The sequence below is a fragment of the Monopterus albus genome, unplaced genomic scaffold (genome assembly GCF_001952655.1).
Source record: "Monopterus albus unplaced genomic scaffold, M_albus_1.0 scaffold14.1, whole genome shotgun sequence".
Lineage (NCBI taxonomy): Eukaryota > Metazoa > Chordata > Actinopteri > Synbranchiformes > Synbranchidae > Monopterus > Monopterus albus.
In genome coordinates, this window is record NW_018127894.1 from 2,473,880 (window position 1) to 2,490,612 (window position 16,733).

Sequence of the window (16,733 nt, forward strand, 5' to 3'; positions counted from 1 at the left end):
CTTTCCCTAAGTTGAAAATTAACCTCCTCGAGATCTAAGCTGAACCTGTTTGTCCATTTTCCAAAGAGCAGTTAACCACTTATACTGAATACACAGCATGTTCTCTGAACTGGCCCAGAGTAACCTACAGTTTGTCACACCTGTATATAGTTTGGTTTGTGACAGTTGTGGTGTTCTCTGTGCACAAAACACTGTGCATAGGCCAGTGTTTGCCTTTTATAAAGGACTAAATGGGACCCTACGAAGTAGGGGTTGCTGAGGTGAGGGGCCCCTGGTATGTCACCATCAGGTTAGTGTCACAGCTCCATGACAGTATTGCAGCTCACGGGAAGAGCATCAGTCATTTAACTCTTTTTGTTAAATAGATAAGAATCTTGTCACGTTTTTGGCTTCAGAGCCACCAGTTCAAGTCACCTTGGATTGGTTGTGCATTGATTATCCAGTCCGCTACAACTCCACATTAAAAAAAAAAAAAAGTACTCTTGTTTGGCTGGTGGTGGTTTCCCACCTCAGCTGCTGCTTGCTTTTTTGACTGTTTCCTTGGCTTTGGGACTGGTGGGAACTAGCCACAGCAGCAAGCAGCAGAGATAGGTCAGTAGAGATACAGTTGAGCCACTGCCACGTCTGCCAGCAGTCTCAGACTAAACAAACTGGCCAAGCACCTCCCAACCAAATGTCCTGCAGGCTTTAAAAGAGCCCTGGACTGACAGGCTGTTTACATGTTCGCTGTGCTCTGGTTGTACCCCCTCAGGGTGTCAGACCAGTTTATTACTTCCAAGGAAAGGAGAGCGATAACAAGTGAAAGAGAGGGGAATATAATGGCCTGCAAGTTCAAACGAGTGTAAGAAGAGAAAGCAGCTTGGATTGTAACATGTCTGACTAGCCTGTGCAGGTTGTTTTGCATGAGACCTGAATAATGAGGAGACTTTGTATTAATTAATTGATGTGTTTATGAGAAGATTGACTATCGACTGTCTGGTCTCCCTGGAGACAGTCAAGTCGGGCTGCTTCCAATGTGTGCTGGGGGCAGGGATTGGAGGCAAGGAGGTATACTGTAAACGGGCTGTGCGAGACTGCCAGCCTGTTCATGTTATGTCCAAACAGAGAGAACATTTGCATTTGAAAGACTCTTCTGTGCTGTCTTCCCAGTGGGAATGGCTATTAATGAAGATATAAATGGAGACCCAGCAACTACATTTTCCATAGGAGGACCATATACATGGCAAACACACAGACAAATTTAATACCGCCATTCTCATATTTTCTCTCACAGCCCCAGTCTCCCAGACAGGGAGATGAGCACAGGATATCAGAGGTGTGTTGTGAGTCCCATTGGGCTGCCACCCAGCACACCCACAACACCCAACCCAGACACGTTGCTGATCAGTTACACAAGTTGCAAACCTAGGGAAATCAGGGGGAAAATATCCAGCCTGTATCATTGAGGAAATCCCCATTGCTCTACTGTTCCAGTAATTTATTTGCTTTGTATGTAATGGCTCGTCATTTCCATGTGGAAGCAATTCTGTTTGCGATGTTTGATTAGCTGTCCACGTTCTTTTGTTAAACAGCCCCAGATGCTTATTTGTACACAACAATAGTCCTGCTGTGACCCCCATGCTAGTTTTGACCTTCATCCCATGGTGCAGGTGAAAGTAGAAAGCACAGCAAAACACTGAGATGCCAACTTTCCAGGCTTGAATAGGTGCTTACCATTAAGTCCTTTATTTCGCAGCCTTACCTTTGCTCCAATTGCCTCCAATTGTTTATTTCCCTTCCACTTCTGGCAGCCTCTGTACCATGTAAATACTTATCTCACCAGGGACTTGACCGGTCAGGACTCGGGGCAAGGCTGTGAAGTTAGCAACATTAGTGAAGGTTGAACTAGTGACATTTTTGTAGTTTGCCCAGTCTTCCATCTCTTTCTGCTTTGCCTTTCTGAATGCTGATGTGTTTATCTCATCACTATTCCCACCTGCAGTGATGCTGCTCATGGGAATCATCTGGCTCCCTGATATTTCTTAGGGGAGACACACATGCAAACATACAGTCTTCTTTGCTTCATGTACCTCAGGTGTCCATAGCAGCTCATCTAGAGCCTGTAAATAGAGGACTGTTTCCCTCTGGAGTTTCCTCAACCCCACTGTACAGCATTTACAGCATAAACTAAGGGCAGAGATACACCAAGCCGACGTGAAAGAACTAGCAGCGATAGTTCTAGCGACACTTGAACACAGTGCAAAGACTACAGCCAACAGCTGACTAGCATGTACTTTCTTCGCCTGCATGAGAAATAAATCCCCCTACCACCAGTTGGCAGTATCTGTATTTGCCATTCAGAAAGGGATATGGAAGCCTAATTATGGGCTGAATAGGTTGAAACTGGTGAGTGCACATCATTGCATGCAAGATAATAGGCAAGTCCTCCTTAACTGTCCCCAAGCAACAGACCAGTGTGTGCTTGTGTGTGCGTTGAGCATGTGGTGCTGATTCTGTGTCTTCTTCTGGCTTCAACTTTGCTCATATGAAAACAGGCTGGCTGCTGGGGCGACTTGGCTCTCATGGAGCCATATTGCTCTTGATTTATGCTCTGAAGAGTGATGCATTGCCTTGTGGTTTACAGTCTAGCTACATTTTAACCAGTTCCTGTGACAGGTGCACTTTGTTATGCCAGACATTCTCTTTGTCATCACTATCAAAATGTACTGGCTGAAGGACATCCTGATTCCAGATGACGTCATATCCACAGTAGTTCTTCATAGGACTGACTCACGTTGAGGGAAGAAATCTAGTCTGCACTCAGATGATGGTAAATTTTGGTAAGGTTGCCGAGCAGCCTCATTTGTATTTAGTGAAGCACAAGTGCTTCATAAAATAATGAATCAAAGTCAAACTTGACTTGGCCCTGACGTGACCCTTCTGTGTCCACATGATGACATTTCTTATTAGAGAGATGACAGGCACACAAATACAAACAGTAGCATGGGACACTGTGCAGATAACAGTCTGCAGTGTGTGATTAAAGGAAGTCATGGGGTCAAACACAAGCAGACACTCATACAGGAACACAACAACCACCACAAGCCACTTCCTCCCGTCACAACGCCAACCCTATCCTGCAGCGTGAGTCACGGTGCTCCATCGGGGCTGTGGTTTACTCTCTATGCATCAGCGTCACTGTGGAGCCAGGACAAAGATTTATCACCGGCCCAGTCTCTTGCTCAGTCTGTTTGATCTACACCCAGGTGTGTTCATTTAGAGCTCTGACTCAACTATAATGACATTTACCAAACCCAGCCACACTTTTCTTGGGCTGTTATCAAGCTTGCCTCAGACTGTGACTGTGAAATGTGACTGTTTTAATAAATGAAGTCTGGTGATCGTGTGTGTGTGGACTGAGTTCACCTGTCATAGGCTCTGGTGTATTAATATCAGCACAGGCAGTGTGGAAAAGAAATGGCAGCCTCAGGCCAAATTTGGGTAGATTCTGTGAAGGTTTCATCTGAAGTTTGGAGTTTTTTTTCAATAATGAGTCTTATAATGATGCTGGCTAATCCTGGTTTTAGTGTAGTACGTTACCAATCCTCTCTGTGGAAACATTGGTATAAATGTCTTTTATGATTTTTATTTTTTTTTCTTCTTTTATATCCTTTCTTTTTTTTCTTTTATTTCTTTTTTTGTATGGACCTTGAGTCTGCTAATAAAGGATGATGATGATGATGAATAATTTAGTTTTGGTAAGATTAAAAATGTAAGTAGTGAATCTTGCAGTCCACAAGCCTTTGGGAAAGTAGCGAGAATGGACTTCAGAAACTTGTTTGGAAAACCAGAGCTTGTGACACGGAGTGATAGAGTGAGTCACGGTAGCTGATGGATTTACATTACAGGACCTGTGTGTGTGTGTGTGTGTGTGTGTCTGTGGAGGAGACAGGCGGGCCCCAGGGGCCGGGACAGTAAAGCCAAGCTGCCCGTTCAGGGGCAAGCAGTAGAGGCTTCAAACAAGCTCCAGCATGTAATATGGATGAGAGCAAAGCTCCCTGCAGAACAGTCATAGGGCTCAGGGCCTATGTGGATGCAAGTGTCTTTCTTTCCATGTCTGTAGTAAATTTTGCCCTGTGGGGCGCTGCGGACAGGTGGAGCTGTCTCTTTGTGGTGCTGTGACTTGATCCTGGGCCAGCCTCCTTACCCTCTCCCCGTTTCTTTCTCCTACCTCTTCGTCCTCCCCATAGCCACATTGCAGACAGTAATGACCAACCAAGCATTGACATTTACTGCAGTATTCCACATTACAGCAGCGCACCCTCCTGTGCTGAAGAGGAAGTAAACAAACCACTGATCGATATATAACCGCATATTACGGCCAGTAAAGAAGGGTTTTAGTCAGGGCCACCTCCTACTCTTACATTAAAGCATTTAAACAGTCACTTATTTAACTGCAAAGCCCATTTTCTTGTTTTTGTGGTGCAGCACCTTTATTTCCACCTTTCACCAAGACACATAAGCTAATTTAGGTGTCTAATTGTTTTAAGACCAAATTACAATGTGGTTATTGTTGCTGGTTGAGGTAAAGTACATTTAGCTAGGGAATGATTGTTAAATGCAGTCTTCAGTGCATATTTTGAGGTATTTTAGTGAATACTTTGTAATTTATTACAAAGACAGAGGGTCGTGCAGTGTCTCCATTTTGTGTTTTCTCTCTCTCTGTAGTGATAGCAGGGCATTGCTGGCTTACTGACAGCCTCTCTCAGCTTTCAGTCTGCTTAGCAACGCTCATCCTCAATGCGGCTCTCTCACTCCCCTCTGTTTCCAAGCACTGAGTTGTTTCATCCATTTGAATACTAAGCCAGTTTCCCTAAAAACAAAGCAGCTAATTTGTGTTTTTGTGGTGGTGGTGTCTGTGTCTGTAATTGTGTGTCTGCACCAGTAACCTACCTACAAACACAGTCCCATGGCTGCAGCTTCTCTAGAGACTTTCTCTTTTGTTTTTAGAAATAACACACACACACACACACACACACACACACTGGCCCAGATGAAGCTCAGATGATGAACACAGTCATCCTCAGACAAGACAGGGGCCCACTGGCCTCATTCTCAGTAGATGGGAGCATGAAGTGTGTCTGAGTGCGTGCACTGCATTTTCCTTGAGGTAAACTACGTCATCCTCCTATGCTGCTGTTTGATGGAATGTTTGTTCATATCTATGTGCATTTATGTGTGTTGTCTGTCTCTTGCGCTGCTTGACTCTCATAGGTGAGCCCTGACAGCCTCGGTATTTAACGCTGTGGGGGGCCACTGGGGAAGGAAAGTAGAGCACACACACACACTAAGCTGCTGTGCGAGGGACAGTGAGCCTCACGTGTACGCAGATAGTTTGCTCTCTTGCGCATAGATGATTTTTAAATGCCCTTCACTGACTCAAACACACTCCCGTTGTGTAGCGTGTATCTTTGTGTAGACAGTGATGAACGTCAGTGGCCCCATTTTGAAACAGGCCTGTAATGCGTCACATCTAACCTAGTGGCAAACAGTTGCTTGTTTTACAATATACCTTGTCTGTTCATGATTATTAAATATTGTACTTAAGGCCAGTGATTTGAAGAGTGTTATCATTTAGTTGTGTTTCTGGCCTCTTGTGTTGTGTCTGAACTATTTATAATTACAGCATCAGTTGAGTATTATCTCTGTGGTTTGGACTGTTGGCTGGACAAAACATGACAGCTGGAGGTGTCGTATTGAACTCTGACATTTTCTTTCTATTTTATAACATTTCATAGACCAAACAATAAATCTATTAACCCTGAAAATAACTGGCAGTTTATTGAATATAAACAATGTGTATTTTTCTTTCACTACTTTAATATGTACTGTATCTTAGCTAGTGTCTGTGTGACGTGGGGGTTACCATAGCTAGTGTATTCCAGTCAGACAATCTGTTCATTCATGAGGTAACGTTATTACAACCCTCCTCATGTACTGCGGTGAGTTCAGGCTGGAAGCCACTGCCTGGGATTTGACAGTGAAACATGATAAATGGAGGAGGGATGGAGAGAGCGAGAGAGAGAGAGAGAGAGAGAGAGAGGAAAATTAATAGAAAAATTGATCAAGAGAGCTTAGAGAGGCTGCATTTTATATGAAGGATCTCAGAGAAATATAGTAGCTGGTTTCCAAATTAAACTCCTGTCTGTGGTAAAGCTACAGTAGGTGGACAGTAGGGTGTATGTTTATTAAGAGGAGATTACACACTATCACTTTTATAACTCGCTTCATTTTCACCCATAGACTCCCACTGAGTGCTTCTCCACTGGGTCCCATTGGTTCTAGCCATCAAGGCTATGTGTGTGGATTGCAAAATGGCTGACTGGAGCTGGAGCTGTGGGGAAGGAGCTCAGGGATGGGAAAAGGCGGTGCGTGTTTGATGCGTGTGTGATGACTGTCTAGACAGAGAACCCATGTGGTTGAAGAATGTGCCCGAGGCATGAAGCCAAAGCGAGTTGGGAATGAACCTGCCCTTATCTGCCTGAGTGTGTGAGTGCGTGAGTGAGTCTGGCATGACTGGTCTGGCTGATGGTTATCAGTGTGCCTGTCTGGCTCTCCTCTCCCTCTTGTTTGGAAAGAGGGAGTAACAGGTGTGCGTGTGTGTGTTTGTGTGTGTGTGTGTGGGGGGGGAGGCACAAACACACAGCCAGTTCTTTTCTTTCTTTTTTCCCTCTGTCACCTGTTTGTCTAATAACTGTCCACCTGTCAGACCTGTTCTCATCTATGCCCTGGGCTGTTTTATTACAGCTTATCTCTTTGTCCAAGGCTGAAGTGAAAGAAACACAAGTTGACTAATCTTTGTCTCAACACAGATGACCAGAAATACAATACCTTTTTTCCCTTAAGCACTAACTGGAGGGTCGGACACTTTGAACACCCTGAACAAAAGACTGATGTTGGTTCTTCAATTGAACCAGTCAGGTAATAATCTCTTTGTGGCAGAATGTATTCAGACCCTGTCACTTTTTGCACAGTTTATGTTGTATATTATCACTTAATCCATAATGACCAAATTGAAAACAAGTTTTAACCCCTTCATTTCAGTATTAAGAATCTATATTGAGTGAAAATTGATGGGGGAAAATTGCAACTTTATCCATTTAAAATTAAATCTACAACACAAAAAGGCAGTATTTATATTTTTGTAAATAACTTTTTTTTTTTTTTTTTTTTTTTTTTTTTTTAAAATTTTTTTTCTGCACACAATATAAGTGAAGACTTAAGCATTTACAACAGATAACCCATCATGGACTGAACAAGTAGACTCAGAAATAAAACCAAGTCATCTCATTTCACAGTGCTGAGTTAATCAGAGAGCTCATACCATATAAAAGTGTATTCCTTTAAATGCCCCACTTTGCTGCCTGGTTCCCTTGTGAGCTGTTATTGATTTGGCTGCTGAAATGAAGTGTGTCTCCCAGTCCTTGGATAAATGGCTTATTGGATTAAGACCTCCATATAAAGGCCTCTAGAGTCTGTATGTGTGTGTGGAGGGGGGTTAGGTGAAACCACCAGAGCACAGGGCCCCAGTAAAACAAGATCCCAAGGTTTATATGTCAGAACGTCACAGCAAGCAAAAGGCTACGCTACATAACATCTGGGGGAACTTTGAGTAAAAAAAAATGACGAGTTTAAAGAGAAAAGTTGTACGACGCACAAGCAGGCAGACAAGAAGCTTCAGTGTCTCATAGCATGGTTCAGCCAGGAAGTATATCTGTGTATCCATAGCTTGATCTTTGACACGGTTTACGACTTCAGCAGAACAGGATGTGGTTTAGAAACAGACAGGGTGTGACTGACTGTCTGTGAGTGTGTGTGTGTGTGTTCCTCCTTTCCTCCCTCTCTGTCTGAGGCAGAATGAAAAGGCACCCAAATAAAGGCTGTTTACTTCCTTCTGAGAAAGGAAAAAGGAGAATGAGCAGCATTACCATGTCCTCTACTGCTATAAAAAATCTTTCCCTCATTTTGAATGCCAGGCACATGAATGGCCAAACGGGGGAGGAGGAGGAGGAGGAAGCAGGAGGATGGGTTGCGCAGTTGTGTTTTGTTTACTCCTCTGTTTCTCACTTGAGGTTTGTTTCAGTTTTCATAGACAGCCACTGATGTTTCAACAGATGTCAAGACAACTGGGCCAACAGTGTTTATGTTTTAGGGCACAGAAGGGATATTAAAAAAGATTGTAATAACACACACAGACCTGCTGCTCTCGAATGAAAGGTCAGACTAAGCCTTTGCACACTCTTTATTGTGTCCTAGATAAGATTTACCATTAGACTCGTTGAGATTAGTTGTGTTTGTGTCTGTGAGTGTGTTTTCTAGTCTGTCCAGGGTTTTTACAGAATTACTATTTCAGCAGCATATTGTTATTGTTTAATAGCTTTGTCTATAAAATAGAAGATAGTGGGGAAAAAAAGTCCAAGGCAGTCTTCAAATGTTTGATCAGCAGCCCAGAACCCAGTGGTGTGTGTAAAATAGAGAAAACCAGACAATATTCACATTTAAGAAGGTGGTGCAAAAAAATGAAGTTGGGTTTTTTTGCTGGAAAAGTGACTCAGTCGTTGCTAGATTTTCTGTCGATCAACTAACTGACTAAACTCTACTTGTATTGTTCTCTAAAATCTTTTCAGCTTCATTCAAATGAAGCAACACTTACCAATTTGTAAATTATTTCACATTCAGTTTGCGATTTAATGTTCTGTTCACAGATGTCTCTCTCTTCTTTTTGCGCCCAGATTTTTTTGCTGCATGCTGCATTTTCGCTGTGGCGACCCCTAACGGGAAAAAGCCAAAAGTGACATTCATCTTTGCTGCGTGGAAAATGCATCACTTTAGTGTGTGTCAGGGAGACAAGTCTTACTCATGTATGTACTCTATGTACACGTGTATGGAGATGGACTGTGTATTTATAGTCACACATAACTTTGTGAATGTAGTATGCACTGAGATCGCAGTCATCTGGAGGGTGCACGTGACTATAGTGAAGAGCTTGACCTCGGACTTGTTTGCTTGTTGCGTGGCAGAGTCTGTGTGTCTCCCTTTAGCTCAAAGTGTAACTGAAAGCCTTCACCCCAATCAGAAATCAGCTCTTCATGAATGATATGGTGGTGCTTTTGGTAGCACAGCTAATTATTCAATCTAATGCCTCAGAGCAGAATTTCACTTCTAGCGTAAAATAAAAAGTAATTGCAAAGTGCACATGCTCAAAATGAGACTTCTTTTTTAGATCACTGTTCATGCAAGATAACACAAGCATGGCAGTCTCCATTTCAAATTCTCCTTCGATGTACATTTCCAGCAAAAAGGACAGTTGTGGCAACAAGTGTTCCGGGTGGAAATTGAGTATTAGCTCTTGCAGTGGGAAATAGTAGAAAATGCCATAGAAGCCTCTAAATTGCATTTATGCTCCACCTGCTCTGTGTGGTGGTGTACAGTCATGGATGTCTGTGTAGTACAGTCATGCTTGGATTAAACAGCACGTAGGCTACACATAGACACAAAATGCACTTCCATTAGTGCGACTAAACTGAGGCTGTGGACCTAGGCACTGTAAAAGTTGCATAGCCATGTGTGTTGAAAACAGTATGCATCATGTAGCTGCAGTGTGTTTCAATGGCAGGCAGACCACTGGTGATTAGGAACAGCAGGGCAGAGTTCACTAGAGCCATTGTGTGGTATGCTAATCCACATTGTAATAAGACGAGGTTCAGCTTGACAAAGGGCTGGCGACTTGGGGGGGGTTTGTGTGTGTGTGTCATAGAAGCAAGCCAAATAAGAGAGGCGCTTCATTAATGTAGATTAACCACATATCAGCACGGTGTGTGTTAGTAAAGCAAAGTGGGGGTTTGGAAGGCAAAACAGCTGCGTTGAAATGTGCCAACGTTTGCACCCATTCATTAAGAAGCAGAGAGTGTAGAGCAGCAGGAGTAATGAGCATGGGGTGTGGGTGGGCGGTGGGCGTTAAACTGTCAACTGTCAGGTGAGCAGTAATCTCAGGGAGTGACATAGGCATATGTTTGTAGGGTCTATTTGAGGACAAACATGCACATATAGTACACCTGCAGCCATCTCACATTCCTAGTGTTTCTCAGGCTCACATAGAGCCCAGCCTTTTAATGAGTGTCTGCTGGTGTTGGGGTCAGGTAGATGAAAGACTTCAGGATGACCTGCACTTAATGCTTGTTTGACCCTGTGCCCACTAGGTGTGTAACAGTTCGGTTCCATCTGCAAAGACAGTGGACATTTATATCATGGTTTCGGGTTCAGTTTCAGATTCCTTACATCATAGTGCTCACTCTCTGTACGTTTCTCACACGCTTACGTCTGAATGAGGAGTGACAGGGGAATGTGATTAGGGGAATGTCGTAGTGAGTGCCTCAAACACACACATTTATAGAAACCTGCAAATATAGACAACTTTGATTCTAGGGGGGAATGGATCCAGCGAGGTCCCAGCTTGTCTGCACACCACTGCAGTGGGGTTACTGTTGGTTCTGTTAATTCTCCAGTCTTTCTCCTCCTGTGACATCATCCGACTGTCTCTCTCTGTCAGTCTTTCTCTCGCCGCCTCTCTCTCACTACTCCCTCCTTCAGGCCAACCCCCACCCCTACCAATGCTGCAGTGCTGCCTTCTGGAATAAAAGGAAATGACACTAACCACAAGTGCTCATAAATGGACAAGCTCCCTTCTGTATAGGCTGTACATATGGCTCTGGTTTTTACATTTGCATGTTCATTCATCCATGCTCCTGTAAATAAGGGACTGCCCCGTACACACAGGACAATTCACACATATACAAATCAGTACTGGTAGTGGTTTGGGTCCTTCTTTGTGACATAACAGGAAGAGTTAGTTAAATAGGGGTAGATGCAGACCTGCAGTAATATTGTTAGACAGTTGTTTAGTTTGTTTATTTTCTTTATTCCCAGCAGTGATAAGATCAGTAACATTCACATATTGGAGACGAGCTAGTCTGGTGCTGTACATAGTTAATAGTTACAGACCATGTACTTATTTAACCCTGACATAAGAAAAGTAAGAACAAGAATTTGTTATTTTAGAGGCAGGTGCACAGGAAAACGATAGTAGAGCTGCAACTAACATTTCCGTATTATTTGTTTGTTGTTCACTGTCTTCAAATGTCATAAAATAGTAAATACAATAGACCAAGGTGAATGATATAAAACAGAGAAAGGCTACAAATACTTGTATTTTAGAATCCTCGCATCTGGAACCAGCAAATACTTTCTCAAAATGTTGAACTACTGCTTTAAAAGAGTAGAAATCTTATGAGTGAATTTGTGTGTGAAATGTTTAACAGGTGAATTGTGTTAATGTAAAGCTGCTACTGGATTAGTGGTTTTTATGAATGTAAGGGTAATACCTACCTCTCACTGTAATTTGGATGTTTTATTCTGAGGCTCTGGTAATGACAGTGTCTCTTAGCCTGTTTAGTGCAGAGTAAATCCTTTAGTCCAGCTGATGAAAGGCTGGTATGTTTCTTATTCACTCTGTCCTCCCGTGCATGTGTGCATTCTGTGGATAAGCGGTTGTAGATGGCTTTAAAAGGCTACTAAGTCAATTATTGATGCTTTCAGCAACCATTCTCTCTCTTTCTCTCTTCCTTCTGCTCTGTCTTTGCACCTTTCTCCTCACTGGATTCTCTCTCTTCTTCTGTCCCCCGTCTTCCTCTGCCTAGCAGGTCATACTGCTACGCTTGTTCCTCCAGTGTCTGTCGTGTGAGCTGCAGGCAGTCAGTGTGTAGTGTCAGGCCTGTCTGCCGCAGATAAGCATCCGCTCCATCAGCCTGTGGACTCTCGCCGAGCGTTTCCTGGATTTACCAATGAATCACATTGAAAAGCAGATAATGACAAGACATGTTGTTGCCATGTTGACTATCAGTGTGGCGTTTCTTGTGTTTTGTTCATAGCTCTTCCTCAGCGGGCTCGTTCAGCCTCTGCTTTTAGCTTATCCATTTTTTTTTGCCATCTTGGTTTTCTCTGACACCGTATCAGAGTCTGCTCAGGCCATAGCTCACCCGTGCTTTTCACTTTTGATGCCATTTGTCTCCATGATCTATTTCTTGGATGTCATTTGTCTCTATTTCATATTGTTTAAAAGTCATTTATCTCTATCTTCCCCCTCTGTTGACCACAGTGCTAGGTGTCATTTTTTTCACCTCACTTTCTCCCTGTCATTCCGATGCTCATTGACAGTAGTGTGCATCATTTTAATTGTTCAGAATATTCAAACAGATGTGTTCGCACACCCTGGGGGCTTTGTCTCTCTCTGTTTGTTTAACCTTGCTGTGTGTTTGCCAGTCTATTCAACCACTGCTTTTTTTCCATGTGTTTCAGAAGGCAGTGGAAGAGGAGGAGAGCCAGCCAAGACAGACCTCTGCAGACCTCTGCTCATCCAGTAGCAAGATGGCTGATGCCGACCCTGCAAGAAAGGTCAGTTGTCGGTTCCCTCGCCACATCCATCCACCTTCTCTCCATTTCTTCCTACCAATCCAGCATTTCCCTCCTCTCATCCCCCTCCTCTGCACATAGGTCAGCTCTCAGGGTCACACTCACACAGACTCTTTTCACCCATTCATAGCAGCTTGTGTCTCCTTTCTGACCTGTTAAGAAATACACAATATAGCTGCTGAGAAGCTCTGCTCTCCGTATTGCTGCACCTTTACATGTACGCACAGGGGAGCAGCTCTTTTATCATGATTCTTTTTTTTTTCTCCAACATGTGCACACACACACACACACCTCTCTCAGCTGATGCATGATGGATGATCTCTCATTCATGTGTATGCATGCATATTAGCTTCATTAGATTATGGCTCCAGGAGTGCTATGTGCAGCATAGCATGTTGCCTTTTCCTCCTGCTGCTTCTTTCTGTGTGTGTGCGGGTGGGCATGCATGTCATTGTCACTGTGATAACTCACCTATTCAGCAGCAAAATTATATGCAAAGATCAATAAATGCACCTAGAGAAGCTGTCATTCACTGCCTCTGTGGCTCTAACAAAACAGCTACAGAGGTGATGCTGTGGTGTGTCATATTTATGTGTGTGGATTTTGTTTTCCCACAGGGGAAAACCTCTCCACCAACTCTGATGTTCAACCCACTTTTCTCTGACATCAAGGAGGAGCCAGGACATCCCACCCTGGTCCATCCCAGGTACTACACCTTATTCATCTTGATTAAACAGCACTAACACACCAGTTTTGGGTTGCAGCTAACAATTATTTTTATTTGTCATTTTATGAAACTAGCAAATGTCTGGCAGTTTTGTTTGGAAAAGCAAATGAGCCAGTGAGTTGATTATTAAAATGGTTGTTGATTAATGTCAGTTGATTAATTGACTAATCATTATACCTCTAGTTGTTTTTGTTTTTTTAGATTTAGATACATTTGCATTGTGTGTTCCTGGAAAAGAACTCTGAATTTGACTCATTTGTTCTAGGAACAAGATTTTTTTTTAAACAGACTTTTTGCTTCTAATTTGTTTAGGTTTGTACAAAATTATTCAAGTTTACATTGATTTGTTTTACTAGAGAACATTAAAAGCACTAACTGTTTAAGTTCTTCTTTTGGCGGGTGTGGGTGTAGACTTTGTGTATGTGCTTTGTCCTTCTGTTTTAGTACAAAAATGACCAAAAATAGTTTCAATTTGACTTCAGTTTCTTTCTCAGTAAATGAACTTTCCATCCCCAATTTGCCAGTAGTGTACTGTTGGGTCCCCTCTTTGTCCTCTGTTCTTCATCCCCCCCTCCCAATTTTCTTCCAAAAACCCTCTCTTTTGTTGCTCTCTTGCTCCTTCCATTGCTCCGCAGAGCATACCAGCCTGTGTTTGGATATGGCACTCTGATAGCTCACACAATAATCTGAACCAGATTAAATCCTGGAATTAGATGGTTTACAGCACCACAGCTGCACGTGACTGCCGTCACATGCTGTCTGTGTGGAGGCTCGCAGACGTCAAGACAAACAAATTGGCAGGATTAGACTTCTGGTCACCTGCCAGCGTCACATTACTGCTACACTCCAAAACCAGTTGGGACTTGCACAGACAAATTTGGAGCATGTCTTTTGCACTGCAGCCATAGTAATAATGAAATGCTCTGCTACAGCCAAACGTCGTGCTAGACGTCCACAGCACTTGGGTTACTGCCAACATCCATTATTAGTACACTGTTTGATGTGAAGGAGTTTGAGGTCCCTGGAAGGCGAGCAGGCAGTGGCTCATTTCTAACCAGAGGAGAGGCAGCAAGGCTTGGTTGGTATTGCTGTAGTTTTTTTGGGCAGAGCCTCTCTGAGCTGTCATGCTTAACCTAGTTCAGCTCCAGCCTCAGCTCAGTCTGGGGGGCACTGCTGGTGGGGGAGGGGCTCAAAGCGTCTCTTCTCTAACTTCTACTCCATCTGCTTCTCGATCTGTTGGTCTCTTTCTCTCTCTCCTCCCTCCCTTCCCTCCATGCAGCCAAGAATAGACAAATAGTGTTGGCTCAGTGGCTTCAGTGCATCTCTCTCTCAGTTGTACCCACTACCTGGACATGTGTGATAAGCCGAGGGTCTGGTTCTGCAGAGATTCTGTAAACACATGATAAGAAGTATCCATATTCCACACTGAGTTTTCAGCTCAAATGGTGCTGTTAGTTTCAGTTAAACAGTCACCAGATGACTTTTGTTTTATCACTCGGATTCAACTATGTAAAGGGCTTAGAATAAACTGTTGCGTGATTCAGTATGTCGAGCACATAATTAGCAGCATAACCCACCCGTGTGTCTTTGAGGAGAACTAGGAATTGAATTTCATTGCACTATAAAATTCAGTATTTTTGTTTCAGGGTTAACATTAATAAGGATTGATCAACATTTGAGGTCAGCTCAGTGTTTAAATGTCTTCTTTTTATTTATTTATTTTTTTTATCTCTCTCTCTCCCTCTCAGTTACTACCTGTACACCTACGATAAGATGGTGGCCCCTAATGTGTCTCTGCGGAGGGAGGCGGAGATAAGCCCGGAGATGCTTGGAGTGCTGCTCAAACACCATTACAGCCACCGAGTGCTGGGCCACAATGAGCCGCCTATGGGTCAGTGATGATACACACATTAATATACACAAAGTTGGCTTGTATCAAACACAATGAAAGATGCACAGAGAAAGACTTTGATGCATATCCAGGTACTACATACTGTCTCTGGCGATCAGAAAGAATGAAATAGCACTGCATGTTCCAGGGACTAGGAGCATTAAAATCCAAAGTTCACATCATCAACTTTAGCTTTAACCCTTGAAACAATGAGTTAGTTTGAACAAGATGACCAAAAAGTATAATATTGGAGAAGCAGGTTAGAGAGGTACTGTACAGTGGAGCAAGGCTGTGTGGACTTTATAGGAAAATAATGTGATCAAATCTGATTTTAAGATGTAATGAAAATGGTCATCCCTTTAGAGAGGATACAAATCAGGCGTATACTGAGCAAGGAAGTCCTACACACTTCTTCACTCTGTCATTTTGCATGCTATAATCATCTGCTCATCTGCACTCAAGTCTACTACTATGGAATAAAACAGACACTATACCATCTTACTTGACCTTCATACGAAAGGAAATGTAAAAGCCTACACTCTATGTTTATGTTCATTCGAGTAAGAAGCTGAAAAGCCCAGAGCTGAAAATAGGTGGGAGGACAGGAAATTATCTCCACTTTCTCCATTAAATTATCATCTTTAGAAGTGCAGTATTGCTTCATGGTCCATGGGCTTGCTACATTACCAACATGAGAGGTAAAGTCAAATTTCATGCTCAGAAATATTATTTAACATTGTAAACAGATAAGAATTTATGAATGTACTATAAACTGAAATTCCTCCTGTGGGTTGGTGTATAAACAGATAAGTAATGACAATATAGTAAAACACAGTCATAATAATATAAAATGTTTTTATGTTACAACTATTGATAAATACTCTACAATGAAAATATATCTCTGTAACCTACATTATAGTGTGTTATAAACCACTAATTAAATGTTTAAATTGTTAAATGCGTACTCTGGTCTGAACCTTGTATGAGAATCTACTTTAATAAATACTTGTGCTTACTGCATGTACGTTGGATACACAGTTTACATACATAAACCACAGGCCAAAGTGACATGCAGATCATGGTAAGATAACATAATGAATGAGAAACGTATACTTACTGTAAACACACAACCTACAGTAAACTACCATCTGACTCATGCACATTCATGCACACACTGTGTGTTCCAGCCTGTGGCTAGTATGCACATGAACATGCCCTGACCTTCACCTAAAGACTCTGTGGGCCCTCACTATTGATGAACAAGAGGGGCGGGAATCACAGTGACCTCTGCACTCTTGTGTGTTTTCATGCGCATGTTAAAGTGTGTATATGAAGCCTGCATTAATAAGGTGTGTGTTAGAGCATATGCAGTAGTGGTTCCTGTCTGGCCCCATTACACCACATCTGACTACCAGGCTGTTTTTCTTATATCTCAGATGCTCTGCTCCTCTTTTTTTCTTCTCTAACCACTCTGCCTCTCTTCCCTCCACCCTCTGTTTCTCCTTTCCTGGCAGCCATGTCCACGTCCTCTCTGGGTCTGTCGTCTGTCTGCTCCTGAACTTCCTCTTCCCTCTAGCTGTTCTTGCCTCTCTCTCTTGTCCGGCTCCC

The 16,733-nt window shown here is 42.8% G+C and overlaps 1 protein-coding gene across 1 annotated transcript in view; it reads left to right on the plus strand.

The window, feature by feature from the left end:
- The window catches only part of skila (SKI-like proto-oncogene a), a 28,814-nt gene that overhangs the window by 8,235 nt on the left and 3,846 nt on the right, over positions 1 to 16,733 (plus strand). Inside the window, exons 3-5 of the mRNA XM_020591551.1 lie at positions 12,394 to 12,489; positions 13,125 to 13,213; positions 14,983 to 15,125. Coding sequence (XP_020447207.1) covers positions 12,394 to 12,489; positions 13,125 to 13,213; positions 14,983 to 15,125 — 328 coding nt within the window. The remainder of the gene's footprint in view (positions 1 to 12,393; positions 12,490 to 13,124; positions 13,214 to 14,982; positions 15,126 to 16,733) is intronic.